This window comes from Chenopodium album, chromosome 19 (assembly GCF_948465745.1).
Source record: "Chenopodium album chromosome 19, dcCheAlbu1.1, whole genome shotgun sequence".
NCBI lineage: Eukaryota > Viridiplantae > Streptophyta > Magnoliopsida > Caryophyllales > Amaranthaceae > Chenopodium > Chenopodium album.
The window spans coordinates 11,515,799-11,530,419 of NC_137852.1; the positions used below are offsets into that span (position 1 = coordinate 11,515,799).

Below are 14,621 nucleotides of genomic sequence, written 5' to 3' on the forward strand. Positions count from 1 at the left end.
CAGCAGTAACTAGCAATGCACAAAATTACTAAAACAATTGTACTAGTGAAGGTAAATTATAAAATAGATATAACCAAAAAGATAATGAATAAATAAATAATAACAAGGTTTTAAGTCGCTGATACACATCAAACACTTCAAGAAGTGATTCTAAGCCTAAAACAAACATCAAAAGAGATTTTAAAAATCAATACCCTGTCAATCTGTCACCCATAAGCTTGATTAATGTCAGGTTTGAGAAGGCAAGAACTTCACGAAATGTCAAATAGACTGGAGATTTCACATATTAGATTTCCATTTTTACAGTCTTTACTTGATACTCTAACCAGCCCATTTATACTAAACACAATCTCACAAGTTGAAGATGCCCTGGGTAGCTGGATCAAAGATTTACAGAATGCAAACGCGTTCCATAGATGATCTTTTTTATCATCACACAAGTTTACATCAAGTATTATACGCCGTATCTCAAGCTTTTCCAAAACAAGTGCATTACTTAGAATGTACTTTAGCAACCTGAGTTCATCATTAACAGCTCGTTGTCCGGTTATTATTTCTACCGTTTTGAGCTTACTTAAACACTCTGGTACACACCAATTCCTGGGATCCATTACGGGATTTGTATAACCCATATTAGTTAGGTATACCGAAACATGCCTTAAGTTAGGAAAACATCTCATCGAAAGTAGCAAATCCTTCCAGCCACCATACTCCACCCTCGTTTCAAGACGTTCTAGACTAGAAAAGGTCCCGAGATTTGCAGAGTTAAGGTAATGATATAGATTGGTATTCTCTTTATCCGCTAGCCGGAGAGAAAGCTCCCTAAGACTAGACAATTGCCAAATAAACTTTAACATTTCCGATCCAAGCGGTACATCTAAAAACCTCGGATGCCAAAGCATGCGAATCGATGCTTTGACTAATTTTGACGGATTCTGAATGGAGTAATAATCTGAAGTGAGGCTAGCTAGATTAAGAGTCTCCAATTTGGGTGCATCGATGAGGATTTTGGGCTGTTGATAAATTAAAAACAATTCTATTCGCAACAACCTCAGATTCGGCGCTGATATATTTAGAACAATCTGGGGTTCGGGTTCGGGTTCGGGTTCGGTTATATACTCCTCCTCGAATATCAATTTTGCATCGATCAAACGTTGACAAGACCTAAAAAGACTCCCCAAAAACTGATGAGGGACGCCAACAATATTTTTTAGACTGATTTTCTTCAAATTCGGGAGTTGAATATCTGTATTTTCAGGTAAATCAAGCTTAATCGTACCTGTTAGTATCAAAGCTTCCAGATTCTTGGAAGAAAACAGAAACGCCGGAATAAATAAGCATGGAGCGTTAATATCAAAGTTTCCATTATCATAACCGTTTTTCTCTTTAATAATAATCTGCTCCGCGTTTCGGCTGCAAACTTCCCGGAAACATGCGTCTGTAACACTAGGTTTAGACAAGGTGGACAGCTAGCGAACTTAAATGAAGTTTGAAAACATGGAGTGTCCGAGAGGTCAGTTGTCGAACGATATCGACCACAACGGTGGAGAATTTGTTTGAGGCTAGTTCGCATTCGTAAAGTACATTGAAAGTGGTGACACCGGTCCAAAGGTAGCGCCATCGATGAGATAAGACGGAGGTGGCAACGGCGGAATCAATTTGGAGACGAGAGAGTATATTGGCCAGGATATCATCAGGAAGAGAACTCAATTTGTCCTTGCTCTCCATTCTCCTATTGAGAACTCAATTTCACTCCTTTGTTTCTTCTAAATTCTCCTAAATCTTTATTTAGTACTACGTCTTATATAAGCGAGGGTTAGGTAATTGTGTCCTTTAAAGAGTTTAAACTGCGCCTTATGACCTACTGTTAATACTTAAGAAAAATTAAGAATTATTCGACATCAATCATCATCAATCAATCATCAATCAATAACTATATACTAAAAGACACACCAGCCATGACACGTGTCATCTCCTGGTGTGTCCATAGTATATTTTTCTTTTAAAAAAATATAAATTTATTTAAAGAAACAAATAACATGACAAAGATACAATAATGACAAATATATGAATATATATTCCCACCATCAATTATCTCACAGAGTTAAGGAAACAATAATAATCACCAAGAAAATATTCACTAAATATACCATGATTATCCTAACATATATACAGTGATATATAATTATGCAATTTTTCCCTAAAAAAAATCTTTGATTTAACAAACATAAGGAAAATTTAATTTTATATTTGCAGACTTAAAAAGAATACCCTTCAATAAAAGACTTAACAAAGATTAAAATAAAATAATAATAATAATAATAATAATAATAATAATAATAATAATAATAATAATAATAATATATAGTAATATATAATAAATGGTCAATAGACACACCAGCAATGACACATGTCAATATCTGGTGTGTACTTAGTATATTATTTTTTTAATATTAATTACTACGAAGTATAGTTTATTTAAGGAAATTATTTTTAAAAAGATGTTTGTTTTTGTCAAATATATAAAATGAGCAATAATATTTACCATTCTTATTCAATTTTGTTCAAGATATTTAAAACAATTTTTATATTTTATGCTATAAATAAATTAATTTGTCAAAAGAAAATATGGGGTAATTAAAATAACCGTGCATGGCACAGGAACTAACCTAGTTATATTACTATAAAACCTTTTCCCAAAAAAAAAAATTAAATAAAAAAAAATAAATAAATTACTATAATATTATTGACTTTAAATAATTGACTTACCATACAATAAACATAGGTAAAGACACTAATAATGGTTATAATAATTTGATATGGAAACAAATAAAGACCTTTTTATTTTGATGCTAAGAACTAAATCTCCATAAATTAAAAATTAGATATCAATCCTCAATCAATAATAACAATATACTAAAAAACACATAGCAATGACATATGTCATCTTCTAGTGTGTCCTTAGTATATTTTTTTTTAATAAAACTTTTTAAAATTGATAGAAAATATACGTAAAATATTTATAAAGTTAAATATCTAACCATATCTTTATATAAACAAATTCATATATTATTTTTTTTGTTTTTATAAGTTCATATATTATTAATTATTGTTTAATGTATAATCATTATTTATAGTAAAAAAAAAAAAAACATGAATACGTATTTTTCAGCTTAACGTGGTTGGTGAATGAAAAATTATCATATTTGAATAATAAAAATGTCATCAAGGTTCAAAATAAAAGGAAGCAATATAATATGTATTCAAAGAAGATGATAAAAAAAGAATTAAAAAAAATAAAAAATAAAAAAGAAATATTTAAGAAAAAAAAAAAAAAAAAGATTTTAACAAAAATTGAAAAACCAAGCATAGCACGGGATCTACTCTAGTATTAAAAAAAAAGTAATGTTATACATAACCCTTAAATCAGTCTGATTAGTGTGTTTTTGTCACGATTTTCTAAATTTATATAATTTTCAAGAGTGTTTTTAATGCTTATACGTCGCCCTTAGGGCTATGTATAACATTTTCGAAAAAAAATCTTTGGTCAATTTATAATATGATAAAGATCAAGATGGTGTTTATCTTTTACTAAAACAACATCAGTGACTCGCTAAGATATACATATAATCAAATAAATTCTAGGGAGTTCATAAATTGGGGTAACAATAACAGTTCTACCGATAAACAAGTGCAAAATTGATAAGAATCTCTTATAAGATGGTTGTCATTGATAAGAATAGCACAAAATTCTCCTTATGATTTTATGAGTCATGTGGGGATAAAAGCTCAAGTTTGTTATCAGATACCTCCACAAAAATAATTGAGAGATTGCAAGAGAAGAGACCCTTTCGACAAGAACCAGAGCCCTGCGCAATCCCCTGCATACAGTGATTAACAAAGTCGAACTATAACACAACCATGGTAATTCTCAGCCCAATTTAACTATGTTAGTAACTTATTGCATCACTAATTAGGTGACTTTGGCTTCACAGAATCCTCATATGGTTATTAATACCTCTGAGCCCAACAAATACAAAATTAAGCTTAATTATCAACCTTCATTTAACATGTACGTCAAACTTTAATCTACTGACTACTACTGTTTTCATTCTTGCAGATTAAGTTTGAAGCAAACTTTTTAACACTGAGGTCTTAGCTTGTGGCTTTGAGACCCTCAATTGTCACAAAAAATCAAAGGCTTAAATGACAACAAACAAGAATTATTTTATGTTACATCACAAAAGCATTATCATAGCAGTTCATGTCCAGTGACATTTTAAAATTGACTTGCATTTATAAAACAAAACAAAATAACTTAAGCAAAAAAAACATCATAAATCTATAATCATATACTAGTAATATAGATAAGCAAAAGAACCTGACTTTACAATAACCATTGTCCTAGTAGAAGATAGGCATTACAGTTTCAGAGCAAGCTAAGGCTTTGTACATAGATACAAATCTAGCATATAGAGAGTGCCAGAGTGGTTGCAAGCAAAAACAAAACTAAATTAATCACATCAAATTTAAAAGCACGTTTAGTAGTCAGCCGGCCATATGTTGGAAGAGCATTGCCAATGAACCTGCCTAGGCCATCTGAAAGGTAAGCATTCTTTTATCGATAGTATATCTGGTGGATTTAATAATAAACTTACCTGAAAACGTAACATCACAAATCGATGAGCTCCTTGGAAGTTTAAACAAGGACCTACAGAACTCACGTTCCTGTTCTTCTTTAGCATCTTTTTCAAACCAAGTAAATAAGTAAAGCTTTTCCAAAACTTTTGCATTACCTAGAATGTAGCTTAGCAAGTTGAGCACACTAGTACATCGTTGTCCTATTACCATTATTTTCTTAAGCTTGCTTGTTAAACAACTTGGTACATTATCTGGTGCAAGCCAATTTCTCTGCTCGATTATTTTGCAAAAATCACCCGAATAGAGGTTTAATGAAAGAAGCTCCAAGTTGGGGAAACATTGCAACAAAACCAACAATTCCTTGCAATCACTAAGATCAAACTTAAACAAAGTCACTTTAAGACTAACTAAATTAAAAAAGATGGGCGGATTCACATTCACACAAAGGTTAGTGAACATATTAAAATTCCTCTCCCCCGATAGCTCAAGGTGTCTAATACTAGACATTCCTCCGAAAAATTTGGAGAACCGATAAAGTTCCTCCTCATTAAAACCAAATGCATCTTCATCTTTATCATTCCTTATCAAATCAATACGCGCTTTGACTAATGCAGTTGGATTACAACAAAAGGTGTAAGGTAAAGTGCAACCATAACTATGATCTATTTCAAGGTGTGTCAATTTGGGTGCATCAATAAATATCATTAAATTAAGACCCGCGGTTAGGTTCCAACCGGAAACCTCTAACTTCAATATCTTTAAATTTGAAAGATAAAGATTCAGAACAGGCATTGCATCATCAGGGTCGACGAGATTAAATATCAAAGTTAAATCTTCTAATAATGGCGAAGATTCATTTAAAGAACCTAACCAAGCAGGAACTTGTACAAGGTAGTTGAAACAAAGTGTTTTCAGATTAGGAAGTTGAAGTTGAACAGCTTTATTTTTATGCCAATCATACTCAAACTCAAGTGAACCAAACAATTCCAAAATTACCAGAGATTGGCATTTAAGCAAGCAAGTAGGTATTGGAAAGAAATTGCCAAATTTACCAAAGAATTTCGGCGGCAAACATCTTGAAAGCATGATTCTACTGCATCAGGTTTAGGTGAGTAGGTTGTCTTACTGACCTCAATTTTGAATACATCGATTTTTGGGGAAGTCAATGCGGTAGGATGCCGCCGAGGAAGTCGGTTAGGTTTGGTGTTTTGACATTGTATAGCTCAAACCGAGTGACGCCGGTCCAGAGGTGGCGCCAACGGTGGGATAAGACGGAGGTGGAAGCGGCGGTATTGATTGGAAGGCGAGACAGGATTTCGGTGAGGATTGCGTCTGGAAGTGAACTCAACCTGTCTTTTCCGTCATCGGTTAACCTCCTGCGCCGTCGTCTCACGGGGTTAAGTCTATGCCGGTTTTCCGCCATTTTTTTATCAACTTGGAAAATAGAAAGGTTAATTTTGGGTAAGAGACACTAGAATATGAAGGGATTTGGAGGATATGAATTTCAACTAAATTTCAACTTTTTTTTTTTTTTTTTTTTTGAAGGATATGAATTTCAACTTAATTATACTCGTATTTAATTTTCAATTGAACATTCATCAATTTTTAAAAACTGTGTATGATGCACATTAGTCAATTCAATCGTCACTCCCAAAGTCCCAAGGATCCCAAACTTAAGTTACTCACTCTTTTTTTTTTTTTTTTAAGTGCCATACACTCTTCTTGGTCATACTTTCTCTGTTTTTTTAGATGCAACACACCCTTTAGTGCGGTAATTAAGAAATGTGAAGTTTACATGATATAATAAATTTTAAAATAGGATGATTGATTGTTAAAGTGTAATTTAATAGCCCATGTGCTTTAAATATGGGATATAGTATAGTTTTTTCCTAAAGTAATTTTCCTTGTATAGTGTGTTGCAAATATTGTGACATTTCCTATTTAGAGAAGTATTGCAAGTAAAAGAAAATGGAGGAAGTATAATTTTAAGCAAAGGAATAAAATAATACGGAGTACTTCCTTGTTCCTTCGTTATATTTGGGCCATGTTCACCTCACCTTATTTTTGTTGAACTGAACTTATTGTTTTTACTAAATTGAAATTATTTTTAATGGTTTTTTTTATTATATTTTCTCTTTAAAGTTGCCGATTTCTACTAAACTGAAATTATTTTTACTTTACTGAACTTATTTTTACTAAAGTAAAATTATTTGTACTGAAATTTTTTTTTAAGGTTAAGTGAACATGGTCTTAGTTGAAGCGTTCAATTTAGGCACACAAATTCCATTTTTCAAGTGTATCGATGTGACCAACGTGTAAAATATTTTTTTTTTTTTTTAAGGAAACCAACATGTAAATTTAGGTCAATGAATGAAGTAATTTTGCATATAAGCACCTTTTAAATCTTGTTTTTTAGCATACAATTACCTTTTTACAAAAAAAAAAAAAAAAAAAATTGTCCCCATTAATCCCAACTTTGTCTCATCCGCCAATAATAATCCTTATTTTGGATTATTCATCACTTCCAACTTTAGGGGGTATCTATTTCTATCCCACCCAACCGGTCATCTAACTTGGTGTAGCAGGCTACTAGACACGTGTCAGCACGTGATAGGTAAAAATAAATTAATTAATTAAATTAAATTAAAATTCAAAAAAAATCAAAAAAATTTATCAAAACCCTAACCCCTACCCCATCAGGTGGCGGCCCCTGTTGTTCCCGGCAGGCAGCAGCCCCTGCCATTTTCGGCCGGTGGCAACCCTTGCCGTTTCCACCCCATTACCGTCCACTTCCCCTTCGTGTAATGTCTCTTGCTCCTCCTTGCTTCCCCGTCGTTTCCACCCGGCCACCGCCCTCTTCCCCTTCGTTTTCGCCGCTTCCCCGTCGATTTTCGCCCTCTAATCATTTTTCCTGTCGAATTCCACCGCTTCCCCGTCGAATTCCGACCATAACCCTCCCATCCCCTTCCCATTCCGACATCCATCCACCCTAAACGGCAACCACCGTCAATGGCAGCCGGAGTGGGGAGGAGAAAGGAGGGGAGGCCGGATTTCGACAGAGAAGCTCAACAATGGTGTTCCTCCAGACCCCCAACCAAAGTCTTTTTCCCCAACCTCTCTAGCACAACAATTTATAATTTTTTTGCTCCTCAATTTCATGGCTAGTATTATACACGAAGTACTAGTAACTACAAGCATTCTCTTATAGAAAGGCAACAAAAGGAGAGGAATAAGGCTTTTAGGAGAGCAAAAGAGCAATTGCAATTGATTAGAATAATAGGATTTTCTCCTATTATTGGTAGATGAAACATGTGGGGATAAAAGCAAAAGTTTGTTATCAGCTACATCCAAAAAAAAAAAACAAAAAAAACAGGGAGATTGCAAGAGAAAAGGCCAGCTACTGCCAGTCTGCCACCCTTTCTACGAGACGCAGAGCCCTACGCGGTGTTACCTAATACTCTTATATATCCCCTGCATACAATTATTAGGCGAACAATAACACAACAATGATAATGCTTGGTCCAATTTAGGTAGCTAATTGCATAGAACATTGGCTTCACACATCAGAATCGTCATATGGTTATCAACTCCACGAGATTGATATTTCAACTAGCCCCCCTGAGTCCAAATTAAGCTCAATCATCAACATTCATTTAACTTGTAGCTAAAACTATTAAATAGAGAGAGTAAATTTTGAGCATGTATTGTAAAACAAACTTTGTCTACTGACTACTACTGTTTTCATCCTAATTAATTAAATTTGAAGCAAGCTTTGAACAGAGTCCTGTAGCTTTGAGACCCTCAATTGTCATGACAAGCCACAAGCTTTAGTGACAACAAACACGAATTATTTTCTTGTACATTACACAAACATTATCATAGTAGTTCATGTCTAGCAACATTTTAAAGTTGATAAGCGTAAATAACCATTGTCATACTAGAAGGGCAAATTTAGCAAGGTACATTGACACAAATGTAACACAGAGGTTGAAAGCAAAAACTAAACTTGATTTATTAAAGCAAATTCAAAAGGAAATCTAGTAGTCTACCTGCCAGCCATATGCATCCTTTTATGTTGGAAGAATACTGTCAACGAACCTGGCTAGACCATCTTACAGATAAGCTTTCCGTTTTTGAAATCAAGATCACTTGATGACCTAATAAACCTACCAGAAAACACAACATCACAAGTCGATGAGCTCCTTGGAAGCTTAAACAAGGATATACAAAACTCACGTTCCTTCCAGAGATTTTCTTGTTCAGAATGTCCATCAAACCAAGCATCCAAGTGAAGCTTTTCCAAAACATTTGCATTACCTAGAATGTACCCTAGCAACTTGAGCACACCAATACTCCCACTAAGTCGTAGTCCCTTTATCTTTATCGTCTTGAGCTTACTTATCAGACAACTAGGTACAATATCTGGTGCACACAAATTCCTCTGCTCCATTTCGCTACAATAATTCATATCATCGAGCTTTACCCAAAGATGCTTTAAGTTGGGGAAGCATTGCAGCGAAACCAACAAATCCTTGCAATCATTAAGATCAAACCCATCCAACAAGGTCGTTTTAAGACTGACTAGATTAAAAAAGATGGGCTGATTCACATTCACACAAAGATAAGCGAATATATTAAAATGCCTCTCCACCAATATCTTAAGGTTGCTGATACTACACATTCCTCTAAAAAATTTGAAGAACCGGTGAAACTCCTCCTCCTCATCATAATCAAATTCATCATCTTCTTCCTCCTCCTCCCTCTTCAAGTCAATACAGGCTTCGACTAATGCAGTTGGATTACTGCGAAAGGTGAAAGGTAAAGTGCAACCATAGCTATGACCTATTTCAAGGTGTGTCAATTTGGGTGCATCAATAGATATCTGAGAAACGCGCGACGTACTCAAAGTGAGAACCTCTAACTTCAATGTCTTTAAATTCGGGAAATTAAGATTCAGAATAGGCATTCCAGAATCAGGCCGGAGGAGAACAAACATCAAAGTTAAGTCTTCTAATAACGGCGAAGATTCAGATAAAGACCCCAACCAAGTAGGCACTTCATGAAGAGAGCGTAAAGAAAGTTTCTTGAGATTAGGAAGTTGAAGTTCAACAACTCTATTTTTATTCCAATACTCAAACATAAGCGAACCAACAAATTCCAGAATTACCAGAGATTGGCAACTAAGCAAACAAGCAGGTATTGGAATGTAATAGTCATAATCTTCCCCATTAAAGATCAATTGCTGAACATTTCGGCGGCAAATTTCATGAAAGCATGATTCTAATTCATCAGGTCGATATGAAGAGTTTATGGACTTGACCTGAATTTTGAATGCGTCGATTTTCGGGGAAGTAAGCTGCTGAAGAATGTTGTTGAGGAAGTCGGTGGGATTTGGTGTTTTGACATTGTAGAGATCAAACCGAGTGACGCCGGTCCAGAGGTGGCGCCAACGGCGTGATAAGACGGAGGTGGAAGCGGCGGAATTGATTGGAAGACGAGACAGAATATCGGTGAGCATTGCGTCAGGAAGTGAACTCAATCGATCTACTCCGTCATCGGTTGAATTCCTGCGCTGTCGTCTGACAGGGTTGAGGCTATGCCGGTGCATATTTTCGGCCATATTTTCCTGAATTGAAATGATGTATGAAATTCAGACAAAGACCCTAACCAAGCAGACAATTCTAGAAGGAAGCTGAAATTGAACAGCTGTTTAATTATGCCAATCATACTCAAACTCAAGAACACCAAACAATATCAAAATTACCAGAGATTTGCGATTAAGCAAGCAAGTAGGTATTGGAATAATTCATCATGTTCATTTTCCGCATTATATGTAAATGAATTGCTGTACATTTCGGCGACAAATTAAGATTCTATATCATCAGATTTAATTGAGTAGGTTATGGAATCAACCTCAATTTTAATTAACAATTTACAATTAAAAAAATTAAAAACTAAACCTGAATTGTCGTCTGTCGAACCGTCGAATTGAAGAGAGAAGGCGAGCAGCCGAGTGCCGGTCGACGGCCAACGGCGGATCTTCAATGAGAGTGAGGAGAGAGGAAGAAGTTAGGGATTCAAACTTTTTTCCGTAATTTGAGTGTCGATTTTTTTGTGTAAATTGGAAATTGGGGGATGAATTTTAACACAACAAAAAAACAAGGTCCTGGGTTTCGAATCCGCTAACCTTTGTCCTAAGAGCAAGATTAGCCCTGTCTTATCTCTTATCTTAAGATTTTTTTTTCCATACCATATCATATTTTAATAATTTTTATCATTTTATAATTATGTTAATAATCCTTAAAATTCAACTAAATTTAGATCTTCATTCCACATACTCATTTAAGATTCCTTAAATACGTATTATTGTTATTTCTCTTTTTTATATATGATATTTCAATAGTATAATTTGCAATGGTGTAGTAAGTTATACTCCCGACGTCCCCTTTTGATAGTCCCTTATGGGCATTTTTCACGGGAATTAATAAACACAAATGAGAATAGTAAAACTAGATTGAAAAAGTAAATTGACATTGGGTATGCAAAAAAGTAGAGAGAGAAAGTAATAAAAATACATGGGAAATATAGATTTGCACAAGTATTGTTGTAAATTGAAGGGAATTTTGGTAAAAAATGAATAATAATGGTTGTTGGAAAAAGCAAATTGGGTGAACATTTTGGGACTAAAATTTGTCCATAAGAGACTATCAAAAGTGGACGGAGGGAGTATATCTAACATAGCTGAAAAATAATATCAAACCACTAGATACTACATTATAAATAATAATGGAATTACATGAATTATATATACATAATACCATAGCCGTAAAATTTACATTTTCTTATAATTTAAATTTGTTGATGAAAATGATAGCAAATACTACCTACGAGTAATAGAATACTTTAAATTAATATAAATACAACAAAAAAATAGCAAATATTGGAATACTTTATATTAAAATACAACAAACAATTTTACAAAAAAAATAAATACAACAATCAATTGCAATTAAATTTACACTTTAAATTTTTTTTCCAATAAAATTAAACTAAATTATTGTTAACAATAATATTTTACAAAATAAAAGTTGTGCTTTAATATACGTGTATAGAAAAAAATACATTATAAAGTATAAAATGAGTCTTAAGTTCCGTTCAAGACTTTGCTTCATAAATGCATAAATTTTTGTGAAGTCGATCTTGTCTTAACACAATTTAAAAGTGATTTGCTGATGTCATGTATAGTCTTAAAACCTAGGGCTAATCTTACTCTAATAAGTAAGGATTTTACTAGTAGAAAGCGCGTTATATAGCGAGACTGCGAGAGGGTAGGCGCAGAGTACTACTTATAGCTATTTTATTTTTATTTTTATTTTTATTTTTTTGTTAAAAAAAACCTATTCGTTTTTTTGAATCTAGTATAGGTTCAAGTTGGCCCTAACTCGTTTAAACCCGCAAAGACCCGAATTTAACCCGGCCTATTTTTCACCTGACCCGAATGTAATCCGACCTTTTACTGTCCTTAGACTCCTTACCTAAACCCAATAAGATGTATGACCCGACGAAACCCGACTCAAGCATGACCCAACCCGAACCCGACCCGCATATGTTACGACATTAACCCGTATTGACCCGACCCACACTAACCCGACCCAAACCCGACCCGTTTATCCGAATTGACAGCTCTAGGTTCAACTGCATCATTGCCATTAACCTACTATAAACCTCTAAAATTGTCTTTTAGAGGCTCCCAAATATTTCCTTTGAGGAACAACGTTAAGATAGTTTTGACTTATTAGTGAATTTTTCTTCAAAAAAAATAAAAAACTCAGTAGTGAATTTATGTAACATTAACATACTCCCGATATAACAAACAAAGGGAGAAAATCATCTATCCCATAATTTGTGTCCCACTGGTGTTCCACAATTCCAATTTTCAATATAAATAACAGTTTTTAACTTGGTATGCCATTACTATCGCAAAAGAAAGAACGAACATAGGCGGATTTAGGGGGTGGCGTGGCCAACCAAGGTCATCGTCCGGCCCATGATCCTAAAAAATAGTAAAATTCACATCTATTAATTATTACCAAAATAGAAGTTGATGACGTCATCATTGCACACGTGTCGCTCCCTCAATAAAAAATTTCCCGCCTAAATGCAATGATGAAGTCATCATCTTTTTTTTTTTTTTTTTTGCTATCACATTTTACATTTTTGAAATTTAAATATTAGAAACTTCTACATTACAACTAATATATGACCTCCTACATTAAACTATGAATTAGACAACGTTTATCGTTAGAAATTTAAACAATTTTGAATAACACACTAATATATGACCTCCTACATTAAACTATGAATTAGACAACGTTGATCACTATATCATAATTTTGATGAAAATAAAAAATTTAAAATTACAAAATGTACGTAATTTTTATTTATATTCATGTACAATAGTGATTTATTTTTAAAATATACAAATTAAAAATAGGTTTTATATAAACCGTGCATCGCACGGGTTTTAACCTAGTTCTCCATTATTTACGTTATTCACCATTGTTCCCACTCCAAATTACCGCAAATTGGCTTCATCGCCATTAATTAACATCATTTTCAATCAATCTACAAAAGAAATTAATTTCTACACTGAAAAAGGTTATTATTTATTGATGAATAAGGCCTTGTTCACTTCTCCTTAAAAATAAGTAAAAATAATTTCAATTTAGTAAAAATAAGTTCAATTCAGTGAAAATAAATTCAGTTCAGTAAAATTCAGTTATCTTAAAGAAGAATTATAATAGAAAACCAGCAAAAATAATTTCAGTTCAGTTAAAATAATTTCAGTTCATCAAATATAATTTCAGTTCAGTAAAAATAATTTTAGTTTAGCAAAAAATAAGATGAAGTAAACAGGCCTAAATCTGGGTAGGATCATATAATTTTAGGGCATATTAGAGGAGTGAGAAGTTGGGGAAGAGTTTTAAGGAGCGGAGACGGTGGTTGCAAAGTGGTTTCCAAAGTCGTCGGCTAGTTAATGGAGAGAGAAGAAGTAACGGGGATAATGGCAGTAGCTTGTTTTTTTTGTTGGAGTGGATGAATGAAAGCATTTTTATTTTTCAAGTAAAGTTGATTAAATTACCACTTATGCCATTAATGAAGTGGGCTAAATCTCAACCATTGGATTTGACAAATCTAAGGGTTGTAATTGCTTCTCACCCTTCTCACAATAAGAATACTTCTCACATCAAAATATATACTACTCCTAGTGAAATTTTTTCTGTGGAGGCGGATGCACCATGCTTGCCTGCTTGGTGCATCCGGTGTTCTTTAAAAAAAGGCGAAATGAACATTTAGCTATTTAGTAATGAACATATAGTTGTTTTTGTAAAGAACATACAGCTATTTTATAAAGATCATCCTGTTTTATATGTTTTTTTTGTAAATCTAAAGAACATTTGTAATATTAGTAAAGAACTTGATAATAGGAAGAACATTATTCGTATAGTAAATGTACATTTGGTATAAATGATCATGTATGCATATGAAAATGTACATTTTACTATATTATAATGTACATTGGATTATATTCTAATGAACATATATGTTATAATGTTGGTTACATGTTTTATGTACATTGTATTATTTGCATCATGTAAGTATATGAAAAAAGAACATTTTACTATATTTTAATGTACATTGTATTATTTGGATCTACAACTTTTTCTAAATTTGTCTATTTGCTTGCTTTCTTCTTCCAAAATATATTAATTGGTTGATCTTCTTCAAGATTTTCATTTTATTTCTCATTGCAACAACAAAATTATATCAAAATCGCAATTAATTCCCAATAAAATCAAATATTACAATTTTCAATCAAATTTATAAAAAACAAGCACTCAAACTCAAAATAAACAAGTATGAATGTCAAATAAACAAGTATAAATGTCGAATTTGGTCTTACCTTTCGTTTTTATTTG

At 33.2% G+C, this 14,621-nt stretch overlaps 2 protein-coding genes across 2 annotated transcripts; both read right to left on the reverse strand.

The window, feature by feature from the left end:
- Window positions 1-251: 251 nt before the first annotated feature.
- On the reverse strand, window positions 252-1,728 carry LOC145594044 (F-box/FBD/LRR-repeat protein At5g22660-like). The gene is made up of 2 exons (XM_081650391.1): window positions 1,585-1,728; window positions 252-1,469 (listed from the first exon to the last, which is right to left on the reverse strand). The coding sequence occupies exons 1-2, from the start codon at window positions 1,726-1,728 to the stop codon at window positions 252-254; spliced, it is 1,362 nt and encodes a 453-aa protein (XP_081506517.1).
- A 7,015-nt stretch (window positions 1,729-8,743) lies between these two features.
- LOC145594045 (FBD-associated F-box protein At4g10400-like) lies at window positions 8,744-10,261 on the reverse strand. Its single transcript, XM_081650392.1, has 2 exons — window positions 9,418-10,261; window positions 8,744-9,222 (listed from the first exon to the last, which is right to left on the reverse strand). Exons 1-2 carry the CDS (start codon window positions 10,259-10,261, stop codon window positions 8,744-8,746), a joined length of 1,323 nt encoding a protein of 440 aa, XP_081506518.1.
- Window positions 10,262-14,621: the final 4,360 nt, after the last annotated feature.

Excerpts from the sequence above, each read along its gene's own strand:
- LOC145594045 (XM_081650392.1), bottom strand. The coding sequence starts at position 10,261 with ATGGCCGAAAATATGCACCGGCATAGCCTCAACCCTGTCAGACGACAG. Across the intron at positions 9,223-9,417 it reads AACTGCATTAGTCGAAGCCT|TCAGTCTTAAAACGACCTTG; the intron begins GTATTGACTTGA and ends TTTTTAATCTAG.
- LOC145594044 (XM_081650391.1), bottom strand. The coding sequence starts at position 1,728 with ATGGAGAGCAAGGACAAATTGAGTTCTCTTCCTGATGATATCCTGGCC. Across the intron at positions 1,470-1,584 it reads CCGGTGTCACCACTTTCAAT|CTGTCCACCTTGTCTAAACC; the intron begins GTACTTTACGAA and ends TAAGTTCGCTAG.